Source organism: Brienomyrus brachyistius, unplaced genomic scaffold (genome assembly GCF_023856365.1).
Source record: "Brienomyrus brachyistius isolate T26 unplaced genomic scaffold, BBRACH_0.4 scaffold75, whole genome shotgun sequence".
NCBI classification, from domain to species: Eukaryota; Metazoa; Chordata; class Actinopteri; order Osteoglossiformes; family Mormyridae; genus Brienomyrus; species Brienomyrus brachyistius.
In genome coordinates, this window is record NW_026042350.1 from 127,723 (window position 1) to 152,459 (window position 24,737).

General features: G+C 44.3%; 2 protein-coding genes across 4 annotated transcripts in view; both read right to left on the reverse strand.

The window, feature by feature from the left end:
* On the reverse strand, positions 1–4,759 carry mettl2a (methyltransferase 2A, methylcytidine). Its single transcript, XM_049003227.1, has 9 exons — positions 4,445–4,759; positions 3,901–3,989; positions 3,499–3,755; positions 3,208–3,257; positions 3,028–3,088; positions 2,610–2,749; positions 1,928–2,034; positions 1,745–1,810; positions 1–543 (listed from the first exon to the last, which is right to left on the reverse strand). The coding sequence occupies exons 1-9, from the start codon at positions 4,594–4,596 to the stop codon at positions 335–337; spliced, it is 1,131 nt and encodes a 376-aa protein (XP_048859184.1). The 5' UTR covers positions 4,597–4,759; the 3' UTR covers positions 1–334.
* A 712-nt stretch (positions 4,760–5,471) lies between these two features.
* The window catches only part of LOC125726768 (integrin beta-3-like), a 43,343-nt gene continuing 24,077 nt past the window's right edge, over positions 5,472–24,737 (reverse strand). For 2 of the 3 annotated variants that reach the window (XM_049003219.1, XM_049003220.1), the window contains exons 2-15: positions 20,548–20,633; positions 19,111–19,306; positions 17,395–17,647; positions 16,127–16,289; positions 15,412–15,573; positions 15,219–15,314; positions 14,737–14,826; positions 14,143–14,274; positions 12,592–13,021; positions 8,781–9,003; positions 8,020–8,120; positions 7,453–7,566; positions 7,030–7,196; positions 5,472–6,217 (exon numbers count right to left, since the gene is read on the reverse strand). In XM_049003219.1, coding sequence (XP_048859176.1) covers positions 6,146–6,217; positions 7,030–7,196; positions 7,453–7,566; positions 8,020–8,120; positions 8,781–9,003; positions 12,592–13,021; positions 14,143–14,274; positions 14,737–14,826; positions 15,219–15,314; positions 15,412–15,573; positions 16,127–16,289; positions 17,395–17,647; positions 19,111–19,306; positions 20,548–20,633 — 2,285 coding nt within the window. In that variant the 3' untranslated portion in view covers positions 5,472–6,145. Of the gene's footprint in view, positions 6,218–7,029; positions 7,197–7,452; positions 7,567–8,019; positions 8,121–8,780; positions 9,004–12,591; positions 13,022–14,142; positions 14,275–14,736; positions 14,827–15,218; positions 15,315–15,411; positions 15,574–16,126; positions 16,290–17,394; positions 17,648–19,110; positions 19,307–20,547; positions 20,634–23,294; positions 23,534–24,737 lie in introns of those variants that run through there. The other variant, XM_049003217.1, reaches the window with a different exon arrangement.

Here is a 24,737-nt window from a genome sequence, read left to right on the forward strand (position 1 = left end):
TTTTATATTTTACTTGCTTTATTCACAAAATACAAATGGTTTTAAAATGACTTTCAGCGGAAATGGCCTACATAGTTCTGAATAAGCACAGGGGTAAACATTAAAATCAGACACATTCAGAATAAAACTGACTTTCTGCCGTCCATAAGCTCACACTGTGGACGACGAGGCCAGGTCCGAAGACGCAGAATTCTCCTTTATTCTGCATTCTCATTTCAGGTGGTCTCCAATAACATGCAGTTACCTCCCAATTATGTCAGTCATCACCCACAAGGGTCCCCAGGACAACAGCATCCAGGAAGCTGTATCCCACTCTCCCAGCCATCTTCCTTGCTCAGCAAGCTTCTGATCCCGGGATCTCCTCGCTCGCAGCCTCCCCTCCAAGCGGCGCTGCTCCTCCAACCTCCACCGGCTTGCGGTACTTGCACTGTATCCAGACCCGGTACATCGTCAGCTGTTTGCCCCTGTTCACCTGCAGCCGCCGGTCCACCAGGTTCTGCACCTTCTCCAGAGCAGAGCCGGTGAAGAGATCATGCAGCTCCTCTAGAAGAAACAAATGAGGGAACCAGGGTATAGCGTACAACAGGATCTCAACAAAAACTGAAAGATTTGGCTTGTGTCTCATTATTAGTAGCTTTACCAAAAATGTATGACTCTCATTCATTCAGTTTATACCAGCGGTTCTCAACCTTTTTGCACGCTGACCCAATTGTTACCATGCCAGCTCAGTCGTGACCCTATATCAAGCATTAGGTTTACATTAATGCTATTATTAAGCACGCAGTACACTCTACAGTTTACGCCAATCAATGCCTATCGCACAAATGTGATTGGATGTGCCAGAGAATTTTAAATTAAGCATCTGTGGTTGGCTTCCTGGATTGGCTGACTGTTCACTAGTCTTGTGCTAAGGATTGGCTGATCCAAGACCCGTTTATATAGGTTAATTCTAGGATTGGGGCTGGGAAATCTGATCTTGAATCAGCATAGGAGCTTGCTGGTCTCAAAATGCTTACACTTCCAACTCAGAACCCTTTCAGAACTTGCCGCGACACAAATTCGGGTCGCGACCCATATTTATCCAACGGTTCCTAATAAATTATCAAACACTGCAGCCGCACTGCAGCCAGTTTCACCTAAGGTTTCTATCTAAAACCTCTCATCCAGTACAATGTTTGTCTGCAGCCTATACCAGAAAGCACAGGGCACAAGGTAGAGGACACTGTGAATGGGAAGCCAGTCCATCGTGGGGCAAACACACTCGCGTGCTAGACACAGATTCTCCTAAACCACACATTCCCAACGGTGGGAGGAAACGGGTGCACAGGATTTTACACTGGAATCTACTACACACAGGAATCAAACCCCAGCCCTCGAATCATATCCTGAGAACTAAAAGCCGGTACAGAAGCTCATAGACACTTCAACAAACCCCTTGGAGGAACGAGCAACAGCACTATAAGGGTGAGATTATCTGTGCATTTTTAACGACACAGGATGTCATAAACTGGCTTCACGGAGTGTGTTTTCTGTCTATCCCTTTGTCTTAATGAGATACGGGGAAAAATCAGCCCAAAGTTTAAAACATTTGCTGAATATTCCGATCAAAAACTTTTAAATATTCCTTTCGAAGTAAATGTCTCAGAGAATGTAGACATACAGGCATGGCTGCCCATGAGAGGAGGTGGTGGAGGGAGGCAATTTATTCCAGTTAATTAGATATAGGTGGGTAGGAGCCTTTTACCCTGGGTGAAGAAGTAGACTCTCGTTCCGTCCCCTCGGACATAAAAGTTGTCAGATAAACACCTTCCTGAGAGAGAGAAAAAAAACCGAGTGAAAATAAATTTGGGAGATGGTCTTGCTGCTTACTATGCCGGAAGCAGAATCATTACAAAGGGGTCATGTGACGTGGTCGGGGTCCACCTACCTTTCTTGAAGCGAAGCTGTGCCATGTCGTAGCGGCCGTAATCCCTCAGTAATATCATCCCCCCTGGTTTCAGGAGGCGAGCCAGTCTGCTGATGGCCCCCGACATCCTGGAAGATGTCACAGATCAAACTAAAGCTCACCGGCGCAACAACCATAGCTGCAGCAGATTATGTGTGTAATCGATTACAATAAGCAGGGGGTGAGGTATCCGACTGGGCTGCACTGTGGCCTCACATGCTATTAGATTCCCACCTCCAGCCCCGTGTGTATGGAGTTTGCATGGCTGTCTTCTAGGGTTGCATTGGGGTGGTAAGTTTCCTGAAACTTTTCATTCTATCGGAAGTTAAGATGGGGAATTTTTAAAATATTCCAAGTTGGAAACTTTCCACTGGGATTACCAGGAATATATGGGAATTAAAGGAAAATTTCCTGAAATTTTGCAACCCTACTGTCCTCCTGGTAGTCCAGTTTCTGCTTACAGTGTAAAATTTAGTGTCAGGTTCGGTGAATTGGCGTCTAGTTTGAGCCGTGTGAGTGATCCCATCCAGGATGTCCCCTGACTTGTGCCTGTAGAATCATAGGATAAGCTTCGTGGCCACGCTGCAGTGCGTTTGACAAGATGGCCAAAGCAGAGGCATGCGGAACCATCATCGAAAGGAGACACGCCAAGGACGGCACTGACCTGTCTGGGTGGAGGGCGGACAGCACGAAAATGAGCACGACGACGTCCAGGCTGCCCTCGGGCACGGGAAAGGCAGCTGCGTCGTCGCTCAGGTCATGGACAAAGGCAAAGCAGCGGTGTGGGTCGTATTCTCCGCTGGACTGAGGAGAGGGAAAGTGATGTCACGCAATGGCATTCACCACCATCAAGGGGGTGGCAAAAGAGTAATTAATATTCAGATCAACAAACAGCCTATTAAAGACAAGTATGTGGAAAGACATGACCCCAGAAGTACTGAAATTAGCTACACACAGGGCTGCACAACCGTATATTCATTTTATTCCATTTATTTATTTCTTATTAATATTTCCATCCCTCTCGCAACCCTAGCCATCACCTACTTTCATTAAAGATCCTGTCCTCCTCCCCCCCCCCTCACCTTGACGAGCTCCACAGCAGTGCTAGAGAAGTCACAGCAATACAGAAAAAGTCCGGGGTCGCTGTAAAAGCAAGAGCGAGTGGTCTTTGATAGGGAAAGACTGACAGAACAGCAAACCTCTATAAGAATTAGCCAACATTAATCTGACACCTATTAAGGCTCAGAACCAGAAACACTCACTTATTTGTCTTCAGGATGGGAAACACAGTATTTCCCACACCACAGCCAACCTGCAGCGATACAAAGCGGCCATATTGTACATATACTTTCTCTATCAGCTAGACTTTCACAGTAACTGCATAAAAATTTGATTCAAGTAAAATAAATGCTGAGATGTATATAATTATTTACAATATGGCTATTAATTATTCAAAATTACAATTACACAAAAATAGCAAGGAGACAACTAGATGTTCTTTGGGTGTAGATGCACAGTCTAAACTGGGGGCAATTGTGATGTTGGTCACTCGCCTCCATAATTCGGTACGTTGCTGTGGAACCGGGAAAGTCACAGCCAGATGGTGCATCAATATGGTTGGCCAACTTAAACTCCGCGTTCTCACTCATAACCGCTTCCACTGCATCATCGGCCTTGTTGTGGTGCTGCCTGCAGTTTAAAGCCAGCTCGGGAAATTCCGTGAAGAGCCAGTGACGATCTTTGAAGAAGCGATTATTGTGGATCTTGTAAAAGTCATTCCAGTACTCGTTGGCCCTGACGTCGAACTCTTCTGCTCGACAGAGGGAGACAGACCAATAAAACGAGGAAGTCATATGTTTGGCTTTTCAAGTTCTTGGTCACGGAAAACTGTCAGTTCAAACTGCAGATAAATTACAAATAGGCAATATAACACAAACACAGAGATCGAAGGAAACCTTGCTTCGTCGAAGGAAGAGGCTGACTGTTCTCTTGTACTTTACGTCTTGCCGCTGCTTCTTGTTCTTCAGTCCACTCCACATTATCCCTGCACGCAAGTGAATGACAGCAGGATACAGATCGAAAACGAGTTTTCCATCGTAAAAATAACGACTAATAAAATAACACTGAATGTAGCCATGCAAACAAAAGCGTTTCAAACAAACCGTATAACCATACGCACTCCAGTTCTGCGTTATCGCAGCAGCGGATATTGTGTAGGTGATACTGACCAATATTAAATGGCAAAGGGAAATGTAAACTTGGATTACAGTAGTAGTTCTCAATCCTGATCCTGGCGCCTCTCTCATTCCAACCCGTATTGCTTTCAATCTGTCACATTCATTAGCTCGTTAAGGACCATATAAGCCTCATTAAGGGGGGGTGGTTGGAATTAAATCATTCTCGGAGGATGAGAACCACTGGACTACATACATCCCAGTATCATAATCAGGTAAACCAGCTCCGGCACACTCTCGATCCTTCGTATTTGTTTGCACGTACCAGGCATTGTGCTGAAAAACGTCGCTGGGATCTATGAGGAATCGGTTTCCAAACTGCTGTCTTTTCCCGTTAGATGACAATTCAGTCAAGCCCCGCGCTGGTGTCGATGAGTCCGCCTGTCCAGCAACACCGGCAGCGCAGGGCGCCGCCATGTTGGAATGGGAGGCCGGAAGTGGCTACCGGAAACACGCGCGAAACGCCGATGTCCGATACTATGGAGGTTGTCTTGTATACCAGCCTCAATGTTTTATGTGAGGTTATTCAGCTAATTTAAGCAAAAGGAATAGATGGCCAACAAGTAATACATTCCTTCATACTGCTTCACATTATCACGCAAGAAAAAATGTAGGTAGTGGTCTAGTGTATTTTTCCCAAGTTGATAATTTAATGTATTAATCAGCACGGATACATAGCAATCTGTCGGATTTCTGCACACTCATCTGCTATCCGACAGTATATAATAAGAGGGCATTTTAAGACTACAGTTTTGAATACAAATTTCATTATATCCAGCTTTCATAAATTCGTTTTTTTCTGGATCTTGTTTTAATTACTTATTTCCTGCTACTCATTTAAAATAGCATATTTATGAGCATAAAACATCTTCCTTATAAACTTTACGTGTGCTTTTGATCATTTTTCACACCTCGTAATCTGACAGACGACAGATTTGAATGAATGAATGAATTCTAGGCGCATGTGGAAAGTTCTGTGGAGCCCTTTTCGGATGGAAAATTAAAATTCATGCAACATAAAATAAGTCAGGAAACAAAATCCAGGCTGTGGTAATATTCACTGATGTGGAAGATATGGATTAAAGCGTTCGTGTCAAAGACCTTTGAAGTGCAAATCCAAACTCAACATCATCACACTGAAAGAAGTACATGTGGAAAACAAATGCAATATATATATATATATGTGTGTGTGTGTGTGTGTGTTTACACACAGGTACCAGTAAAATGACACCACATGCCCTGCATAAATTCACTGAACAACAGTGAATCTGAAATGCCTGGAGTCTCCACAATTTCCTTCCCTATGTTTTTATACAGTATTGCTGTTTATTGTCTCAAAAACATAAGCCCAACATACACCAAAAAAGCAAAACAACAAACCTAGACAAAAATTATTGCATTTCCTAATCCCCTGATGAAACAAACCCTTTAACGTGTCTGTGACTTGCATATCAGTTAGGAAACATGGGAGTTTCCTACAGTTAGAATAATGGCATTGTTTATAACAATGCTAGTGCTCTGGTGTAATTAACTGCTGTTGCTTTTCAGACATGTTTTAGAGCATTTGTCACAGCGACTAATTTCAAATTTAAAAAGACAAGCAGACACACACAGACATGCACACAACACACACTATTGACACAGCCGGCACATTTACAGCTCTGATCAACATTTTTGTTACAAATATTGTGTTGCACACTCACAGGGCCTAGATTATTATTTTTTTAATTCTCTGAATGCTGAGAGAAATGAGAGGAGATTTTGTGGGTGTACAAAAGAGCTGGCTGTTGATCTTGCGGGAGTAGCAGCAGACTTTTCTGCAGAGGATTAATTCCTTCCTACTCAATTCAATAAATTTTGACAGAATTTAAAAACGTGTTCAATACCAGCAGAATGAAAGGAATAAACTGGAACTGCCCCTCCGTCACGTTACCGCTGACTTTCCAGCATCCTTGAGATTTGCAGCTCATTGAGTACTACCACCAAATGTCACATTGGTAAAGGTGGATGTGGCTCCTTTATAGAGTGGATTGTTACCCTGTAAGAGATACAATAAAAACACAGAATAAACGACAAATTATGGAAAGGATTCAGTAGCGCTTTTCATGTACTGCAGCTGTAGTTCCTATTTTCAACACCAGGTGGCAGGCCTACATCTATTTCGATCACGTTGCCAAATTACTTGGCAGTCTCAGGTCTTCTGACTATGGTGTTTGAACAAGAAATCTCAATGCAGACGCCTCCTCGGTTACGATGGGGCTACGTTCCGGTAAACCTATCGTAAGGCGAGAATGCATTTTAATACAATACACCTAACAGACATCACAACCTAGCTTAGCCTACTTTAAAATATGCTTAGAACAGCTACATCAGCCAACCGTTGGGCAACATCATTTACACAAAACCTATTTTATAATTAAGTCTTGAATATCTCAGATAATTTGTTGAATATTGTACTGAAAGTGAAAAACAGAAAGGAACTGGAATACCCTACGTTGAGTCGAAATATTATGACATGGACCATCGTAACCCAAGGAGCGTTTGTATTGAAAACTAGGAACGCAGACTTAAGAAAACACAATCTTATCACTCGACCTAACATATTATTCAGTCTTTGCTTGGGGGAAGCAATTTGATCAAAAGAAATGTTCTAGTTTGGAATTTTCTGCAGCAGGGAGAATTCAGCACAAAAGTGGCCGGTTGTTATTATATGTAAAGGCTTTTCTTTTAACCCAGGACTGAAAGGACGAAAATGCGAGTGTGGTTCTGCAGAGCATGTCTGTTGAGAATGATCCTGATGTGGACCTTTGGGTTCTGCGTTTCCCATGGAGGCGTAGTTCCGTGTCTCACCGTGTCCCATTTCGCCTTGGCACGTTCCTCCTCAAATTTTTTAAACTCGCGCCGGTCGTGGATGGTGATGAGCAGCTTCCAAATGAGCAGCAGAGCCAGGCCCAGTAAGAAGATGGCCCCGGCCACCAAGGCCAGCACCACTAGGATGTTCGGTCCTTCTGGGCACTCTAGAGGAACAGAAATTCCCAGATCGGAGGCAGGAAGGATTGTTTCTGCGACCGGTGATCTTTTGTGATGTTCGGATAATTTACACTAGCAGAGTAGTTTTGGCAGTGTTATTTCTTCCATTCAAACATATGACAATGAGGTTAAATTGCTATTTAGGCTACAAATTTCTATTTATATTTGAATACTAAGAACAGTCAAGAAGTATGTAACATGAAGCATGACACAGTCCACCCAAGTCCACATCCTTTGGCTCACCTAGGTCTTTGATCACAGACAGGATGGACCTGCCATTGACATCCCCATACTGGAAATGGACCACACAGGCGTATTCATCCTTGTAGCTGCAGTTCACAGAATTCTTCTGAAAGGCTGCAAGAGAAAAGGTGTGAGAACCATCTCCGACAGGAAACGAGGACCCTCCTTCATCTGAATAGGCAAAAAAAATCGCTCCATAGAACATCCATCCGTTCATTTTATGCCTCCGCTTGTCCTATGCAGGGTCGCGGGGGGGTTCGGAGCCTATCCCGGAAGCTACAGGCACGAAACAGGGAAAAAGCCAGGATGGGGCTCCAACCCATCGCAGGCCATTAAACAAAACATTAGCGATTTGAAATCGAACAACATTAACCGTCCGATTTAACCTGTTGAAGCAGCAACTATCCTGGTTTTATAGCTGCGTTTCTTATAAAGCAGCTTTGTCACATTACAAAAGGAGTGTGCTTAAGACTCGTCGACCTTTTATCAGACCTGTCCGCACATTCCTCCAAGATCATGCAGGTGGCAGTTAGGAACAGGGCTGTGGAATGTTTGAGGACCACTTACTTAGCTGTTCTATCAGCTCGAGGTCATCCCTGCAGATGTGGCTGCAGCTGCTGTCATCGTAGAACCTCCCTCGCTTGAAGTTCCGGCATTCCACGCACTCCCTGTGAGAGTCCTGATGTTAGCTATTGTTTCATCTCAGTCGCCATCAACGCACACATTCCAGTTTCGCAAAAGTCAGAGCAACCGGATAAATTCACTGACCCTCAGCTTCATAAGTGGGTGTGACAGTAGAGTGGGATGGAATATGCATGCACCAAAGAGTTCTTATGTACTTCTACTTATACTAACGGCAAAATAAAATACCATAAACACTAACAAGAACACAGTGTTCAGATGTTTGTTCAGGCATTTCTGTTTTGTTCAGGATAATATTGAGGTGCATCATAAAACGGGTTCTTAGGTGATTTAATCCCAGATTGATTGTTATACGTGGTAGCTCTGCTTATCAGTATCGTGTCGTTTATGAAATGTCACATAAATGCCACAAGATTTTAAAAGCACAGGCGGGAACAAAAAAGATCAGAACACTACTAGCACCTTGCAGAATAACTAACAAACCCCTTTGTACTTGTAAACGAATTACATGTAGTTGAATTGCTTGTTAATTACTTGCAATTGACCCCCTCCCAAAAAAAAGAATTACTTGTAATTGAATTACTTGGAAATTAATTGCTCAGAATATTTAAGTATTCGTAATTCGATTATCCCTGTTAATAGAATTAGCCATACAGTAGGCTGCTATTAATCCCTGCAGCACTCACTTTTTGAGGGTGCAGGCATCTGGGCAGGTGGGACACCTCTCACAGGTGCTGCCGTAGGCCCCCGGCTGGGTGCACTGGCAGGTGCCGCACACACATTGGCCGTAGCCGCTACACAGCAGGCCCGTGCTGGACATGCAGTTGTCTGTGAGCATGGAGCAGTTGCAGTTCTCCCCAGTCCAGCCCTGGTTGCAGAGGCAGCGGCCACAGTCGCATGCCCCGTTACCTGATGTACGGGGGGGGGGGGGGGGGGGGGGGGGAGTAGAGGAGTACAGGAAGAGGAGTCATGTCATTTTTCTGCATGGCCAACCCATTTTCAGTAACTGTTAGGAGTTAACAGTGAGCCCATGCTGATGTGTATCATGCAAGGAATGATGTGAACTCGCCAGGACACCAGTGTATTATAGGGAGCTTAAGCACCAAGGACGACTCAAACGCTAGTGCATTATGGGAAACTTACACACGAAGGATGACTCAAAAACACCAGTGCATTATGGGAAACTTACACACGAAGGACGACTCAAAAACACCAGTGCATTATGGGAAACTTACAAACCAAGGATGACTCAAAAACACCAGTGCGTTACAGGGAACTTACACACCAAGGACGACTAAGATACAGCAGTGCATTATGGGAAATCTATGCACCAGGGACGACTCAGAGACACCAGTCTTCCTGACTTGCACATGTTTGGAATGTGAAAGTGAAACGGAGAACCTGTTTCTACACACACAGAGCTGTGATTCAGACCCATTCAAATTCTAACACTTTATTGATTCAACAATTACACTCAGTGGCAACATTATTAGGTGCTGGTAGGACTTCAGATTTCACCAGTAGACCAATTGTGCATTCACCATATTGTACACTAAAGGGTGAGTGAGTTTGCAGTGGTTATTTATTTGGGGGTGGGGGTGGCGTGAATAAAGCCACATTAGATATTGGGGTGGTACACGCCCCCCACAGGTTCCTAAGCCCCTGTGTACGTCACTGTTGCCCTGAGCTCATATTTCTTTGCACTTGTGGTCGTCTTCTTACCGCTAATGAATCCTCCTACGTCCTCTCTCATTAACAAGGTGTTCTCAATATATCTCAATATTTATCACAAAAAAAAAATCACATCACGATATCTGAAAAAATTCAATATTGTGCAGCCAAAGTGTGAATGGCTGAAACCGTGGCAAAAACAGCAGGTTAGCAATGAAATAAATACAACTTATACCAAATTAAATACCACCAGCTTGAACAACAAAACCTTCGCGTAGGAGGAAGTGCAGTGCAACTACGTAAGTCCTGATCACAGTTGTCGTTATCCGTTTTGCCGCGACGTGTAGTGACATGTCTGGGTAGACGGACATCAGGCTACGACGTAGGTTACAGCAGAGGGCGTGCAGCTACGCCGTACCTACAGCGAGGAATAAATCAGCCTTTACTGTAATCCAGATTATAATTTCTGAGTGCTGGAAACAGCATCATGCTTGAATAAAATGTCCGTGTCACAGAATTAAATAAAAAAATTTAATGAGGTGGTTTAAATTGTGTTAGCTGTCAATTAGTTGGTGCATTCAGAGCTTCTCTAGGTATAATGACACAGTGAGATTGTGAGACGTTAACAGGCCCTGGAAGTAAACCGGTTCCCAGGATCTTTTGTTGCCAAACTAAACACAAAACACACTGCTTCATTGTGAGATGGTTGTGATGCCCGGCTCGTCCGCTCCTCGTGTGTGCTACGCCCCCCTGATCACCCACGTGTTCTTCCCCGATCGTCTCCTGCTGTGTCCGATTACATTGATTAGTCTTGTCTGATTTAAGTCCTGGTCTTTCCTGTTTGCCTTGTCGGTCATTGTAGTTTGGTGATGGTGTTCCTGACGTTACCTGTTCTTAACCCTTGTTCCAGAATAAACCCGAGTTTTGCCTTGCTTTCGGCTTCCTGCCTGTTCCATCCACGCCTACCCGCACGCTCGCCGCTCTGCTTGACAGCGAGCGTGACAACGGTTCGTTCGGAAAAGTTTTTCTGGAAAATTCCAGTCATACCAACTTTCCGTGTAGATAAATTACAACTGGACTAATCATTGATCTGACATGAACGGCAAAATAAAACAGGCAAAACAGGAAAAAAAGAAAGTTAAAAACACAGACAGGAGATGTCAGCACAGCACCCTGCAGAAATTAAAGGAGGGAACCGAGGATCGAGGGAGAGGAGCCCTATGCTCTGGAATGCTGAAATTCTGGATTTGGCCTGCAGGTCTGACCGCGGATTTCTGCCCCTGCCTGAACTGCGTGTCGTGGCACAAACGGGGAGGAAACATGACCGCGGGGAAGGAGTTTCGGCCTTGATTTGTTACACCGGGGGCCTGGTACTGCTGTAATCATCACGGTCCCCACGCCCATGCCTGCTCTACACGCTCAGTCTCTAGAAGGAGCCTAACTAAACAAGCACCTCTTGTCAGGGTCACTGCCCGTCTGACCCTGTCCTTGTGTCTCTTCCCCATGAGGGCGGCAACCATTGCCAGCCATCCTGTTCCCTCCGCTCTTTGTACTAGGACCCTTGTGTGTCTCCCCTACTCCTTGGACCACCACGTAGCTCACCGGGCTGAGCATACCAAACAGAGACTGCACCCTCCAGCCGCACCTATTTTGTCTGTTTACTGGTCCTTTGCTTCCCAGTTCCTCCCTGCGTTTAATTTGTCCTGTTTATGGTTCCCTGCCCCTGCCTTGGCTATGTTCTGTTTCGCTTGTTTCTCGACTATCTCCTAGTACAGTATTTCCCTGTGTTTCCTTAGTTTCAGGTCTTGTAAGTTCCTTAGTTCTGTGTTCTTTACTGTTAGTTACTTCACCTGATTCCTGTTGCCCTCTGCCATTTTTGATTGGCTGTTTTTGATGATTCACACCTGGCTTTTGTTAGTCCTCGTTATCAGTCTATTTAAGTGCCTTTCTTTTTTTTTCATTTCTTCAGTCGGTTATTGTGAATGTTATATGTGTTCAAATTGCACTGCTCCTCTCTTTTTTAATATTTTTGTAGTTCGTTTCCCCCATTTACTTCTGACTCCATGTGATCCTCTTATTTTATAGTTTACCCATTTAGTATTTAGTTCTCTCAATAAACCCCTCTGCTGTCTTGAAGCTGCAAAGCCGATTGTCACCTTCTTTTCCCGCCTGCGCCATGACACCCCTTTAATATACAGGCCGATTTACAAGTAAGTACACTTCCATACTTAATGGGGAAACTGAGTTTAGAGGGGAACTCCAACCAAAAAATTATCTTTTTTAATCTGCAGGCAATCAGTATTTCTTCCCGAGACCCAGCAAATCAGTCATGTCCCATTTAAGGACATGTTCTGGATCATAACCCGCTGCTGTAAGTTGCTTTGGTGAAAAGCGACAGGTAGATGCAAACTGTAAATGTACTATACATGTTACTCTGAGAGTAAGGGCCTTAAGATGTGCGGGGGTATGGCGTTGCCAATTTGCTCTTCCTGTCAAAAATTATCAATATTCAAAGCCCCCCCCCTCCAAGGGGTCTAAGAAGGAGGTCCAAATGAATATTGTATGTACCTTGCTGTTAAAAGTAAAACCAACATAGATGTGATGCCAGAGGGGAACCATACAAATCTGCCAGACAGCAAGTGGCGGATCCGCACACCAGGACAGAAAACGGCAACATTAAACGCCAACGCTAGAAACTACGGTTTTTAATTTGAGATGGTTAAGTAAAAGCTGTTGGTGACAAAGCATCTCTGGCCCCTGTTGTACTGTAACATGGCCTCTGCCTGCCCCCGGCTCGCTCACCCCCCAGCCCCCCCCAGCACTCACCCGAGCAGAGCTTGCCCTTGTACAGCGGGCAGCTGACGTCATCACACTGGCAGTACTGGCCGTAGACGTTTCCATAGCCGCGGCTGTAGCAAGAGCACTGACCGCACACGCAGTCCCCATGGCCACTGCACACAGGCTCGCCGGGACTGGCAGTGCAGTCGTCCTGGCTGGTGGCCTTGTACTGGTCTTGGGCGCACTCGCAGTGCGGGCCCAGCCGGCCCGGAAGGCACTGGCACATGCCGCACTCGTACGTTCCGTTGCCCTGGCTGCACACGGGGCTGTCAGGCTGCGCCAGCTTCTGGCAGCCGCAGTCGCATTCGAAGTTCACCACGATCTGCAGCGCGTCCCTGAACCCGATGGGCTTCAGCGTGAAGGTCTTGCTCTTCTCAGCGGGGCAGCCCCGTGCCTGCAGCTCGACGCTGAATGACACCTGTGGGGGCGGGGGGGGCGTAAGGGGGCCAGGGAGAACAGATACGAGACACATGGGCAAGCATATTAGTGGGTGCCCCCCTGAAAGCGCACAATGAGGATTATCACCAGTGTGCATGTTCAGTGTCCCATGTCGGTGCATGTGAGTTTCTTCACCGTTCGAAGCCCAGATTGGAGACGCATTTATCTGTATTGTTAGACAGAGCGACTACATGCAGCCACTGCTCAAGTTTCACGTTCATGTTTTACTGTCACACGTTCATGGGACACAGTGAAATTCTTGTGCCACAGTTGCAGAGTTGGAGATGAGTATATGAGGGGGACAAACAAGACAATAATACAAAGACAATAAGCACAATATAAAGTTTAACATGATAAACAATACAGTATGTGGTATAGGGATGTGCAAATTAACTATAGTACAGTGAATAATGCTAATACAGTACATTCGGTAACCATTTACCTTATAAGCATCTTCGTAATGCTTTTATAATGCATTCATAGAACATTCATAAGCAGCATGTAATTATACCTTAACATCCTAACATACCTTCGGCATTAATATACATTTACAACGAGCATTATATAATAACAAACATTAAAATCATGGTTATTATTGATGTGTATTAATGTATACTAAAGCTGTTAAAGGAATGTTCATGAATGTTTTATGAATGCATTATAAAGGCATTACAAAGGAAGGCATTATAAAGGAAGGTGCCTATAAGGTAAAAGATTACAGAATGTACTTTATTAGCATTATTCACTGTACTACTGTCCATTTGCACATCCCTATATCCCTAATATACATTAATGACAAACATTATATCATAATAATAAACATTAAAATCATGTTTGTTATCAATGTATATTAAAACGGTTAAGGTCTGTTAAGGTGCAGTTATAGCATTAGCGTTCATTCTCCCACCCTGTTTGCAGCCTCTTTATGGTAAAACTATCATCCATGGATGGGCAGTTTGTCTGCCTGCTGCCACATGATGGGAGACAATAAGGAGCCTGGCACCTCCTGCCTTAACAAGTGTTTTCTTGTTTTGCTGGTGGTGACCCTACTCTTGTGGATTACTGGAGGACTGAGGGCGTCTGGGAAGCGGCAGTACTGACTGTGTCTCCGACGGTGAGGCCGGCGCAGGACTTGAGGCCGGGAAACTGCCCGTTGGTGCAGCTGGCATTGAAGGAGATGGCCAGCTCCTCCGGAAGCCCCTGCAGCTCCAGCTCCACCTTGGAGCGGATTCTCTGCGACGGGAGGCAAGCCGTTAAGGGTGAACAAGCCGCAGATTTCTTTACAATCCCTGATATTCTTGTGCTCTGATTGCATCTGAAAATAATGAAATGGCTATTTCCAAACTTATGCTGGTCCATGGTCATTAAAAGGTTTGGAGCCCCTACTCTACTGGTACTCCTACTCAACCATGTGTGGAACCAGAAAAAAAGTAAAAGCTTGATTCAATTCAATTTAATTTTATTTGTATAGTGCATTATGACAACATTACGTTGTCTCACGGCACTTTATCTCTGCCCAAAGCCTCCAGTGAGCAAGCCAGAGGAGACAGGGGCGAGGAAAACCTCCCTAGAAGGAAGAAACCTTGGGAGGAACGAGACTCAAAGGTTGCTGGCACAGGATGGGTGAAAGATAAGAATCAGTTGGAGTTAAGGACCTATGTGTGATAGGGAACATCAAGGGCAGTGGGCCCTCACCATGTAGGCATTCTTGACAAGGTCGATGATGTTGCTCGAGTCTTCGGACAGTCTTCCCACCACGCTCCCAGGAATTAGGTTACTGTAGTTCTGAGGAGGCCATGCAGTGCAATTGTTAAGTGATCAAATAAACGGTAGAGGTTGCTGGTCTTCTTAAACAGGGACGCACAATCATGTGAGAAGGTTCTAGCAGGATTACTCGCTTCAAGGCACATGGCAGAAAATTAAGTTCAATTTACTAACTAACCTACTAGTAACTACTCAAGTGGTACACTTTCTGCTTTTCCCAAATTAGGAGACACCAAAAGCTTCTACGGAAGTTAAGGCATGGGGCTGCTGTGGTCAAGGCAGGTTAAGCCCCAATGGTATGACTCTGCTGTTAGTTTTGGTTATTTGACTTTCAACCAGAAGTCCTCGTTCAGCCCCAGCAGCTCAATCAAGCGAGAAAAGATAAGAGGCTTATGGGAAGACAGCAAGCTCACCTGGTAATGGTTTACAACCTTTTGGGTCACAGCTAAGATCAGGTTGATGTTGTTTTCGGACAGCTTCTCCGTCAACATGGCCAATGAGGGGTAGTCCTAATCAACGATATGTTAAGTGTCGATTGCTTGCATGTGACAAGTGTGACATTTGATCATTCGCTTTTTTGCAAACCTGCCACCGGAGGCCTCTCACCAGTATGGTGGACATATTGTACTCGCTGTTCAGACCCAAGTGGCACTGGCCGTCGTTGGGCTGCACCAGGCCTGCTAAGCGTCCATCCAGGGCCGAGTGTGTCTTGTCGTCTGTGGTGAACACCAGCAGGTGAGAAGCCTCTGGTCTCCAGCCAATCTGGTCCTACAAGAGCACCATAGCATAGCAGTTAGCCCATAAATGACACCCATTGATTCTTAAATTTTCTGTACCAGCTTATCTAATACAAAGTCATGATGAGGATAGATCCCACCCTGGAATCATAGGCCTCAGGCCAGGGGACACCTTGAATGGAATGCCAGTCCTTCATATGGCACGGCCATGCTATTGGCAATTTAGACATGCAAATTCCTAATGGTGGCCAAATGAAGCTTCATGAACCGCTTGCTATATTATTTGACCCCACTAGATGGTGCTCTTGGCTTGCATTGGAGCATGCTTTCAGCTCATTTTTGCACAGAGAGCACCATCTAGTGGGGTCAGAAAATACAGCAAGTGGTTCATGAATCGTCATCTGGGCATCACTACAAGTTTCCCTAACTGCTGGTTGGACTTAACCAATTTAGCTTAGTTTTCTACTTCGTCATGCAAAGAATGGGAAAAATCCCCCTTGGGAACAGCATTGTTTCTTTACAACTGATTGAACTTCGAAGATGTCAGTGCATTTCGCATGTGTTGCCAGGATACCGCAAGTTACCTTGCACACCGTAGCCTGGATGATGGCGTCAAAGCCTCCCTCGGGGGCGTCCCTGTTCCTAGACACGTCCTGCTTTTTCACCTCCTCCGCAAAGCGCTGCACCTGGTCCGTTAAGGGGAGGACGTGCTTGTACCCAAACTGGGGTAGGCAGGTTCTGCCAATACTACAATATGGAAGAACAAGTAGATGGGTTAGCTAAGCGGATTCATGGGAAAACCTCAGCTGTTCCAACCCTGAGAGCAAGAAGATGCATCCTGTCCCTAAATGTAAGACTTCAACAAGGGATGTCAGACTTAAGGTGTCGTAATGTGGCACATTTGCCAGAATGAGACCTGAACTCGCCTACACATAAGGCAAACACTCTAGGCCCAGTATCCCAAGGCACTCAGTTAAGCTCATAAGATTGTGATATAGCATCTACACGTGGGCAGCAATAAGATACGTCAGGGGGATCAGCAATCAGCTGCAGCACAAGTCTGCTTGTAGGGTACCATTTATATCTCTAGACCAGTGTTTTCCAATCCAGTCCTCGGGGAACCACAGCCGGTCCATGTTTTTGCTCCCTCCAAGCTCCCTGCCAGACAGTCCACATTTTTGCTCCCTCTGAGCTCCCTGCAAAAACGTGGACTGTCTGTTGGTCCCCGAGAACCGAACTACGAAACACTGCTCTAGACAACATGTGACCAACTACAGTGCTCAGAGAAAGTCTTGGGAAGCTTTCTTAATTCAGTAAATATATTGCAAATGTATTGATTTTATAACAAAAATCATTATTCATTTGTTTACAAAAAAATATATCACATTAGAAAGAACCAGCTGTTTTAAGTAAAATATTCATTTGAAGCAGCAATAAACAGAAACCTAAATTATAATTCTAAAACAACTGTTCTTGGTTAAAAAGTTCATTGATAAGTATCATTGGGATGTTTTTAATGAGTAACAACTTTGCAATAATACAAAACACCAAATATCCGTCTTTTGGGTGCCAGTGACTACGATCACAATTAATAGCAAAATGGCAAGAACAGAAGCCCATAAAAAAAAATTATGACAATGAAAAGAAAAGGCCTGTGTGGAAGACATGTGCGAATTTGCTAAACATCGTTTGTCAACAAACTTTTGTTATGAACCCAATAAATTTGTTTCTACAGAATTAAGCAAGTGCCCCAAGACTTTCTGTGAGCTCTGTAGACGGAGAGCAGAAGCCAGTAGGAAGGCCAAGCCAGGTCCTCCTGTGAGTATTAAGGGCAGGGTCCTCAGATGCTGACCTGTAGCAGGGGTTCTTCAGAGCTTGCGGGGGGGTGAGGTACATGTAGGGGGACGTGGGCTTGTCCACGAACGCCCCGAAACCCATGCGCAGGTTGCTGGTGATCTGCCCCATGGATCGGGCCAGTTCGTCACCCAGATCATGCAGGGAGCTCAGGTCGTCCTTCATGGAGTAAGAGAGGTCCATCAGATAGTAGAGGTCCACTGGGTAGTCCTCCACTTGACGCACCGTCACCGTGAAGCGCTTGGAGTCATCTGCAAGGCGAGGCCATTCAGAACCATGGGTAGAGCCATTTTACACTGATCATCACCCCTACTGCCTTTGCAACTGAGCGTATGTATCTCAATATTACTCTTACATCGCTTCCTTGCCTACATACAGGGGCACCATGGGCAGGTGGGGGGGGGGGTGAGTTACGATGGTTCCAGGGGCCCCTGAGGAACATGACTGGAGCATAATTGGATTGGACTAATATGACATGTTTTAAAGAGGCCCAAAGTGTACTTCAAGCCCTCCTTCCACGTGTTCACGCAGTCTCCAGCCAATAAGGTCACTGGAGAGAGGACATGGATCTGTTGATAGGGCTGCACTTTGATTGACAGGTGTAAGATTCACTAGTGACCTGGCGAATGCAGTCATAAGTACAGTGTTCCTGTGCGAGGTTGGCTTTACAGTATTACAGCAGTAACTAAGATCTGTTCTCTATTTATTACTTATTATTTGTGAACCGCTAGTTGTTCTTTGTTCCGAGTGTGGCTGGATTCCGAAGCACATGGCCAATAATGCAGCATGAATCTTGAGCGTAAGTCAGAGTGTTAAAACAACCGTGTCTCATTCTCAGCAACTTGAGCACTTTTTGGAAAAACAAAGTACAAATATTTCAGTGAAGCGCAGCGTTTGTTTTTCGAGTAGAGCGATTGACATCACCTTCATTTTTTAGGTATTTCACAATTGTCAGTTGTTGCTCCGATTTAACCATTTTTAAGACCAAATAATACAAAACTACAGTACTGTGCAAAAGTCTTAGGCAGTCAATGAAAATGAAGTTTAAATGATCTTAATGTTGGTGCAAAACCATGATAAATAGGGGGCATTTAACTATGATAAACTGTGTTAGAGTAACCATATCAAAACCTCTCCTAAAATCGACCCAGTGTTTTGCGGCAACCGTCCAACACACCCATGTCCTGTTTGACTCGACCACTAGCACGCCTGGTATGGCTAATCCAACCCTCATTGACTTTTTAAACTCGTTCAATCAATCGATCAATCAAGCAACAAAGCAAGTTGCTTGTCAAGTGCAACAAATACATAGAATGACTGAAGTGTTCCCAAGGAGGGATTTGGGAACTGAAGCCGTCAAACAAAATATTACAGAATAGAACAAATTCTTATATACTTTTTATCACTCATAATTTGTTCTAAAATGTTCTAATGTTATATTGTGATTTTTGTTCAGGGCAAATGTGCCCTTACTTACCCAGATAAACTTTTGCACATTACTACATATAAATGTTTAGAAATCTTTCAATTGTATCGCAAATACTGAAATACTTTTGAAATACTTTTGCCCGTCACAAAAATAAATGGCAATTTAGTAAAACTGATTAACTACCCCAGGGCAAATTTGACAGTAGACAATGAATCTGTATAAATTTGAGGAAAGCGATGTGGTGATGAGTTTGTGAGAATCTGTGCACTTCTGTGTGTCCGTTACCTGGTCTGAGTGTGACTTGGATCTTCTGAGGCTGCATCTGGATGACGTTGGTGGTGATCCTGCTACTGAGAGGCCTGTTCTCCTCATACACCAGGTCACTGACGGGGAATTCCATACGGCCTTTGGCGCATCCTGCCGCTAGGAGGTTCTCCCGCAGGTCGCAGCGGGGAATGCTGGTCGGCTGGCGTCCGAAATCCTGACCGAAAACACGTGGGGGACAAGAGTCTGAGCGGTCGCTCTAAATAGGAACGGATTTTAAATATGTGGGGTTGAGCAGACAGTCCACATTTTTGCTCCCTCCAAGCTCCCTGCCAGACAGTCCACATTTTTGCTCCCTCCAAGCTGCCTGCCATACAGTCCACATTTTTGCTCCCTCCAAGCTGCCTGCCATACAGTCCACATTTTTGCTCCCTCCCAGCTCCCAGGAACAAAAACGTGAACTATCTGCAGGTCCCAGAGGACCGGACGAGGAAACATTGTTCTACAGATATAACTATCGTTCTTTTTCTGTCTTTCTCTGTGCCTAGGTTGTATTTAACTGAGAACCTCCAACATGCTGCAACCAACGCTAACCAGGATCGATCGCCAAACCTCTAGGGATGAGTTTGTTTTGACTGTAGTCTGTGGTGAATGTATAGGGTGTGGGACACAACAGTTTCAGGTTCAACAGAAGCAGAACAGAAACAGAGACTGCTGAGGATGACAAACTGCCATCTGAGATACTGGTTACTTCCAGGTTCCAGAATGCAGCATGTATGTGAAAGAGAAACCTTGACTGTTATCCAGGGAGACCAGAAAAGGCATAATGTTTGACCAGATAGGCTGGAAAAACACCATCCAGGCAGATGCCTATATTCCATAATAAGTATCTCATTAAAATGGCAATTCACCAGATTCAAATTAAGACAAGAGCAGCAATATTTTGACAATATCAAGATGCTGATGGCTTGCTTTTTATCTGAAAAAAATCTGCTCGTTTGTTGGAAAACTCGTTTCGTTTAATCTTGTTGAACATATTTGCTACAATAGACTAATATATATTGTACAATAGAACGGCAAGTAGCAAAAGATATAAATGAAAGGTGTGCAGTCGAGCATTGAGAAAGACAAGCAATGGAATGGAGGAGTCCTGCCTAAAGGTACTGAAAACAGGGCTGAACCAGGGAGAGATCGCCCTCTACAGGAAGGGTGGTTTAGGGTTAAGAACTCTGCTAAAAGAGCCGAAATTCTCATGATTAAAATGTGTCTTCTGGTTTGACCCGGTGACCATGACGCGTGGCTGTTTGACTGGAGTTGAGTGGGGGGGGGAGAAAACGATACCTCTGCTCTAAAGGCAGGGTGGGCTGAAGGGATCCCCCCCCCCTCCATCAAAACCAAAGTGGAATGACTGACCAGACTTACCACCAATGCTGACAGAGCAGTGGGCTGGGATCTTACCTCCTGGAAGCACCACGCGCAGCTGGGGTGTGTGGCCAGGCATTGTTTGCACGTGCTGCCTCCTCGTGAGGTACAGACGTTGGAACCTGTAAAAAGCGCAGGATTCAGGCAGTCATTTGAACAGCCGTTAACATTTTAATAACCCTATAAATATGCCTATTGTCATGCCCTCCTCATCCACTCCTCCCGTGTGCCCCGCCCCCTCATCTACCTCGTGTGGAATCCCTGTGTTTACCAGCTGTTTCTCGTTGCTGTCATTAGTCCAATGTATTTAAGTCTGCCTTAAGTATGTTGTCCCCAGTCCGGTCTTTGATGTTACTCTGTGTTTTGGGGTGTGTCTGCCATTAATAAATCCCGTTCATGCGTCTACTCGGCTTCCTTCAGCTGCTTCCGTACACCTATGCAGCTTTTCCTAAACCAGCACTAACAGTATGATGCTCCTCCTCATTTACATGAAGCCAAATATCGTTATGAACATATTTATGCAGATTTATTTATATTTATGCACAAATAAGTGGCGGCATGATTTTGGAAAATATTCACATTGAGATATTTGAAATCTTTTCGTTTAATGCTGCAATATTTATAAAACAAACAAAAAAAAAGTTTAAATTTAAATGCAATAGACTGTACTAATAGCTGTAGTTTATCCAATAATTTGGTGGCGTTGCCAGGAATGCCAAGAGACACAAAGCAATGCTGAATATGCTGAATATCGTCTCCATGGAATCCAAAATATTTATATACAAACAGAAGGCAAGTGCCCTTCGGTGGCAAGTTCTTGTTGGTTCTCCTCTTCATTTTAGTTAAATTTCTCACAAACGTGCCACACTATCTATTAGCGAGTCCAACAGCAAGGACAAAAATTATGATGGGCTCTAAATGCAGCGTCTGTAAACTATAGACCATTTCATTTTTAACTACACCAGAAAATCAACTAAAGGAATGATCATTAAAATTGAAGAAGAACAAGAAGTTGTTTCCTATGACAGCAAAAATGTTTCAGCGTAACTTATTATCTTGACCCAGCTGACTATTGTGGTCCTTGCGATGTCGAGATTAATGTATGAAATTGTGCGTCTCTGTACCCACTATGCCACCCTATTTTGGGCACGATGTACTGGATTGCATTCGCTGCTTCATGCCATAGTGGCTAACCTGTACGATTCTGAATGAGTGTCTGCCTTTTTATAAACATTGCAAGATGTGTTGAGCACGGGGGGGTCCGCATGGCTCACGAAGTTGCAAGTCACGTCAAGACAGGCTAGAGAATTCAGCATAACAAGGCTCAGCCCCTAGAAAGCCTCCGTCCTTCGCCACTGTCTGATTTATCTCCAGCCCGTCCCAGCCAGCACTGACAAGCAAGCAAAGAACGTGGGCCATGCAACGTCCTGACAGTGCCGCCCGCTCACACGCTCTCTCACACACACACACACACACACACACACACACACACACACACACACACACACACACAAAACCCACTCCTGCTCTTATCGACTTAGACATCTCTAGACATCTCTTCCTGCCGATGTTAATGCAAAATATGTTGCATGCGGCAGCCACATGCGACCAAAGTGTGGTGTTTGAGTGTGGGGGGGGGGGGGGGGAGTGAGGGGGTGTTTAACTGGACTATGGCAGTCATCTCTAGCTGTCCCAGTGCCAGCTAGTGATCCAAACTACCCCGCTATTTATTTCTACTGCCATTCCAACTCCATGCCTCTAGGCTAAACTATTCCATATGTCCCCTTCCCCGGCATGTAGACATGCTGATTCCTGCATGTTACTCATACCGCCCATATTTACACCAGCGAATGGGACCCTTCTCCTTGTTTTTTCCTTGTTAAGGTTTGTGAATAAAAAAAAAAAAATGTGCAGGAATTTCCAGAGCCTACCCAATCTCTCCCCCCCCCCCCCCGGAAGTGCCCCCACCACCCTCAACCCCACCTCCAACACGATCATGACCAGATACCAGCATACCTAGATCCTACTCAGGCAAGCCACCACCTGGATTGTTGTAAATCTGAGGCTCAGAAGGTTCGCTAAGAGGCAGAAACACTTTGATCACATGAAGAGTTTTATATGCTACAGCAACAATTTGGCTTTTGCGTAAATGACCAGTGATCTGTTATATTTCACATATATATATGCCTCCTCTTTCAAAAACACGCTAGAGTTACCATCTTTGCTATGACAAAAAAAGAGGATGTACTGCTGCTCACAAGATGTCACAAATATATAAAAAAAAGTTTAAGTGACAGCAACTTCCAGGAACACACTCGATCCGTTCGTAATCAGCTAATCATTACTGTTTCTATATTTCATACAGTCAGGGGCATCAGAAGCATTTTGAATTTGGGGGGACACACTGGCATAAAGCTAATATTTTATGTTAAATGTGGGGGCGGGTGTCCAAATGAATAATTATCGAAATGTGAGATTTAATGGCGGCGACGCCCATTGCATAATAATTACATTTGTTCAGGATTTGTACTTGAGTAGTAACTGAGTTACTAAATTCCTCTTGCTCCCTCAAGTAGTGTTGCCGTTAATCTTGTTGTCGTTAAGTCGTTAAGAGCAGTTTACCTATGCAGACCACCTCCATCCCATAGATGCCCAAAACGCAAACACCAAACCAATGAAAAGGCACCCAGAATCCCATCCCAACACATGGCGCGCGTAAAATATCATAAAAACGGAAAAGTTCAAATGCTGAAGGATATAATGCGATAAGGATATATACTTACCCATCACTCGACACCCAGCAAATAAAACTATCGACCAAAGTTGCAGAATCAGTGATCTCATATTTGCGACCTGGTAAACCACCTGCGTTTCAACTTAAAAACTTAAAATGATTGTAATAATGTTTTTCCTTTTCACACTCCAGAAAACTGTTGCCTTACTCGACTGGGAAATTTCCGGATTTGTGCAGTTTGCACAGCAGCCCTTAAATGACGCTCCCAGACAAGCAATGCGGCTTGTCTTAACATTCTGGAGTTTATCTGAATTGCGTTTCCGGTACTTTAATATTCACCAAGAATGCTGAAACTTTGCTGAATGAGGTTAATCACATCGCAAAATAATAAATAGCATGTCACAATCCGCGCGATGTAATAAAAAAAACTTTCAATTTTGTGTTTTGAGATAATAAAGAATAATTCTTCTCTTGACTTGGTAATTAATGTTGGTAGGATAAAATTACCTATCAGCTTTTCAAAGCAGTTTTATTCAAACTACTGATTATTTTAATGTTTGTTTATGTTTCTTTTGCGAATAGCACGTGAAGCTAAAAAACCAAGAATTTGCTCACCCGGTAAGACCCGTAATTGAAGCGATTCCTCCGTTAACTGCCTGATTTTGAGGAGTGGTTCTGCAGTGTCACCTCGTGGCAGAAATGCACAATTGCTTCTGTATGTCTGTCATTCAACGCGCGGCAATATGGGTCTACTCTATAAATAAAGCCACACGAACGATCTTAAGCAAAGTAAATATTATTTAGCAGCAGACATCTTTCACCAGAACACCAAACCGGCTAAACATTACATTACACTGCAAATGTTTTTTTAATAATTACAATTTCGTACAGTACTGGGTGTCATGTTTGTTTTATATACTGACTAAAATCACGAGCATCGGAAATGCAAGAATCTGTTTCTGACATATAATTCCGAGTCAGTAAGAAGCACGTAGTCTGCTCATCCGTGACTGTATGTGTGCATTTGCCTGTGACCCTTTGCCATTTGTTTGATAAACTATTCATAAAATAATAGTAAAAACACCGTTGCATCCAAGCTGCAAAAATTATTTTAAAAAAAGAAAATGAACACAAACATGTCATTTAAAATTAAAATTATTTAATATTTGTTCCTCTTATGTCCTTATGGAATTTCTGTTTATTAAGAATTAATATATGATGCTTTTCAACACAAGCTTGCTATTTACATTGTAGTTTCCACCAGCACTAGGTGTTTCTTAACCGTGCAAAATTAGTCAGAATGTTTCCGTGTGAGTTTTACCCTCCATCCAGCACAAAATTTAATTCTGCACAAACAGATTGTACTTCAATAAGAGAAGGCGAGACAGGCGTTGGGGGGGGGGGGGGATGGAGTAGGTGGTGGTTGGTGTCCAGATCAATGTCCATTTTCACCAGCATTGGCACCTTCTAGAAAATGACTGGAGCATGGGGG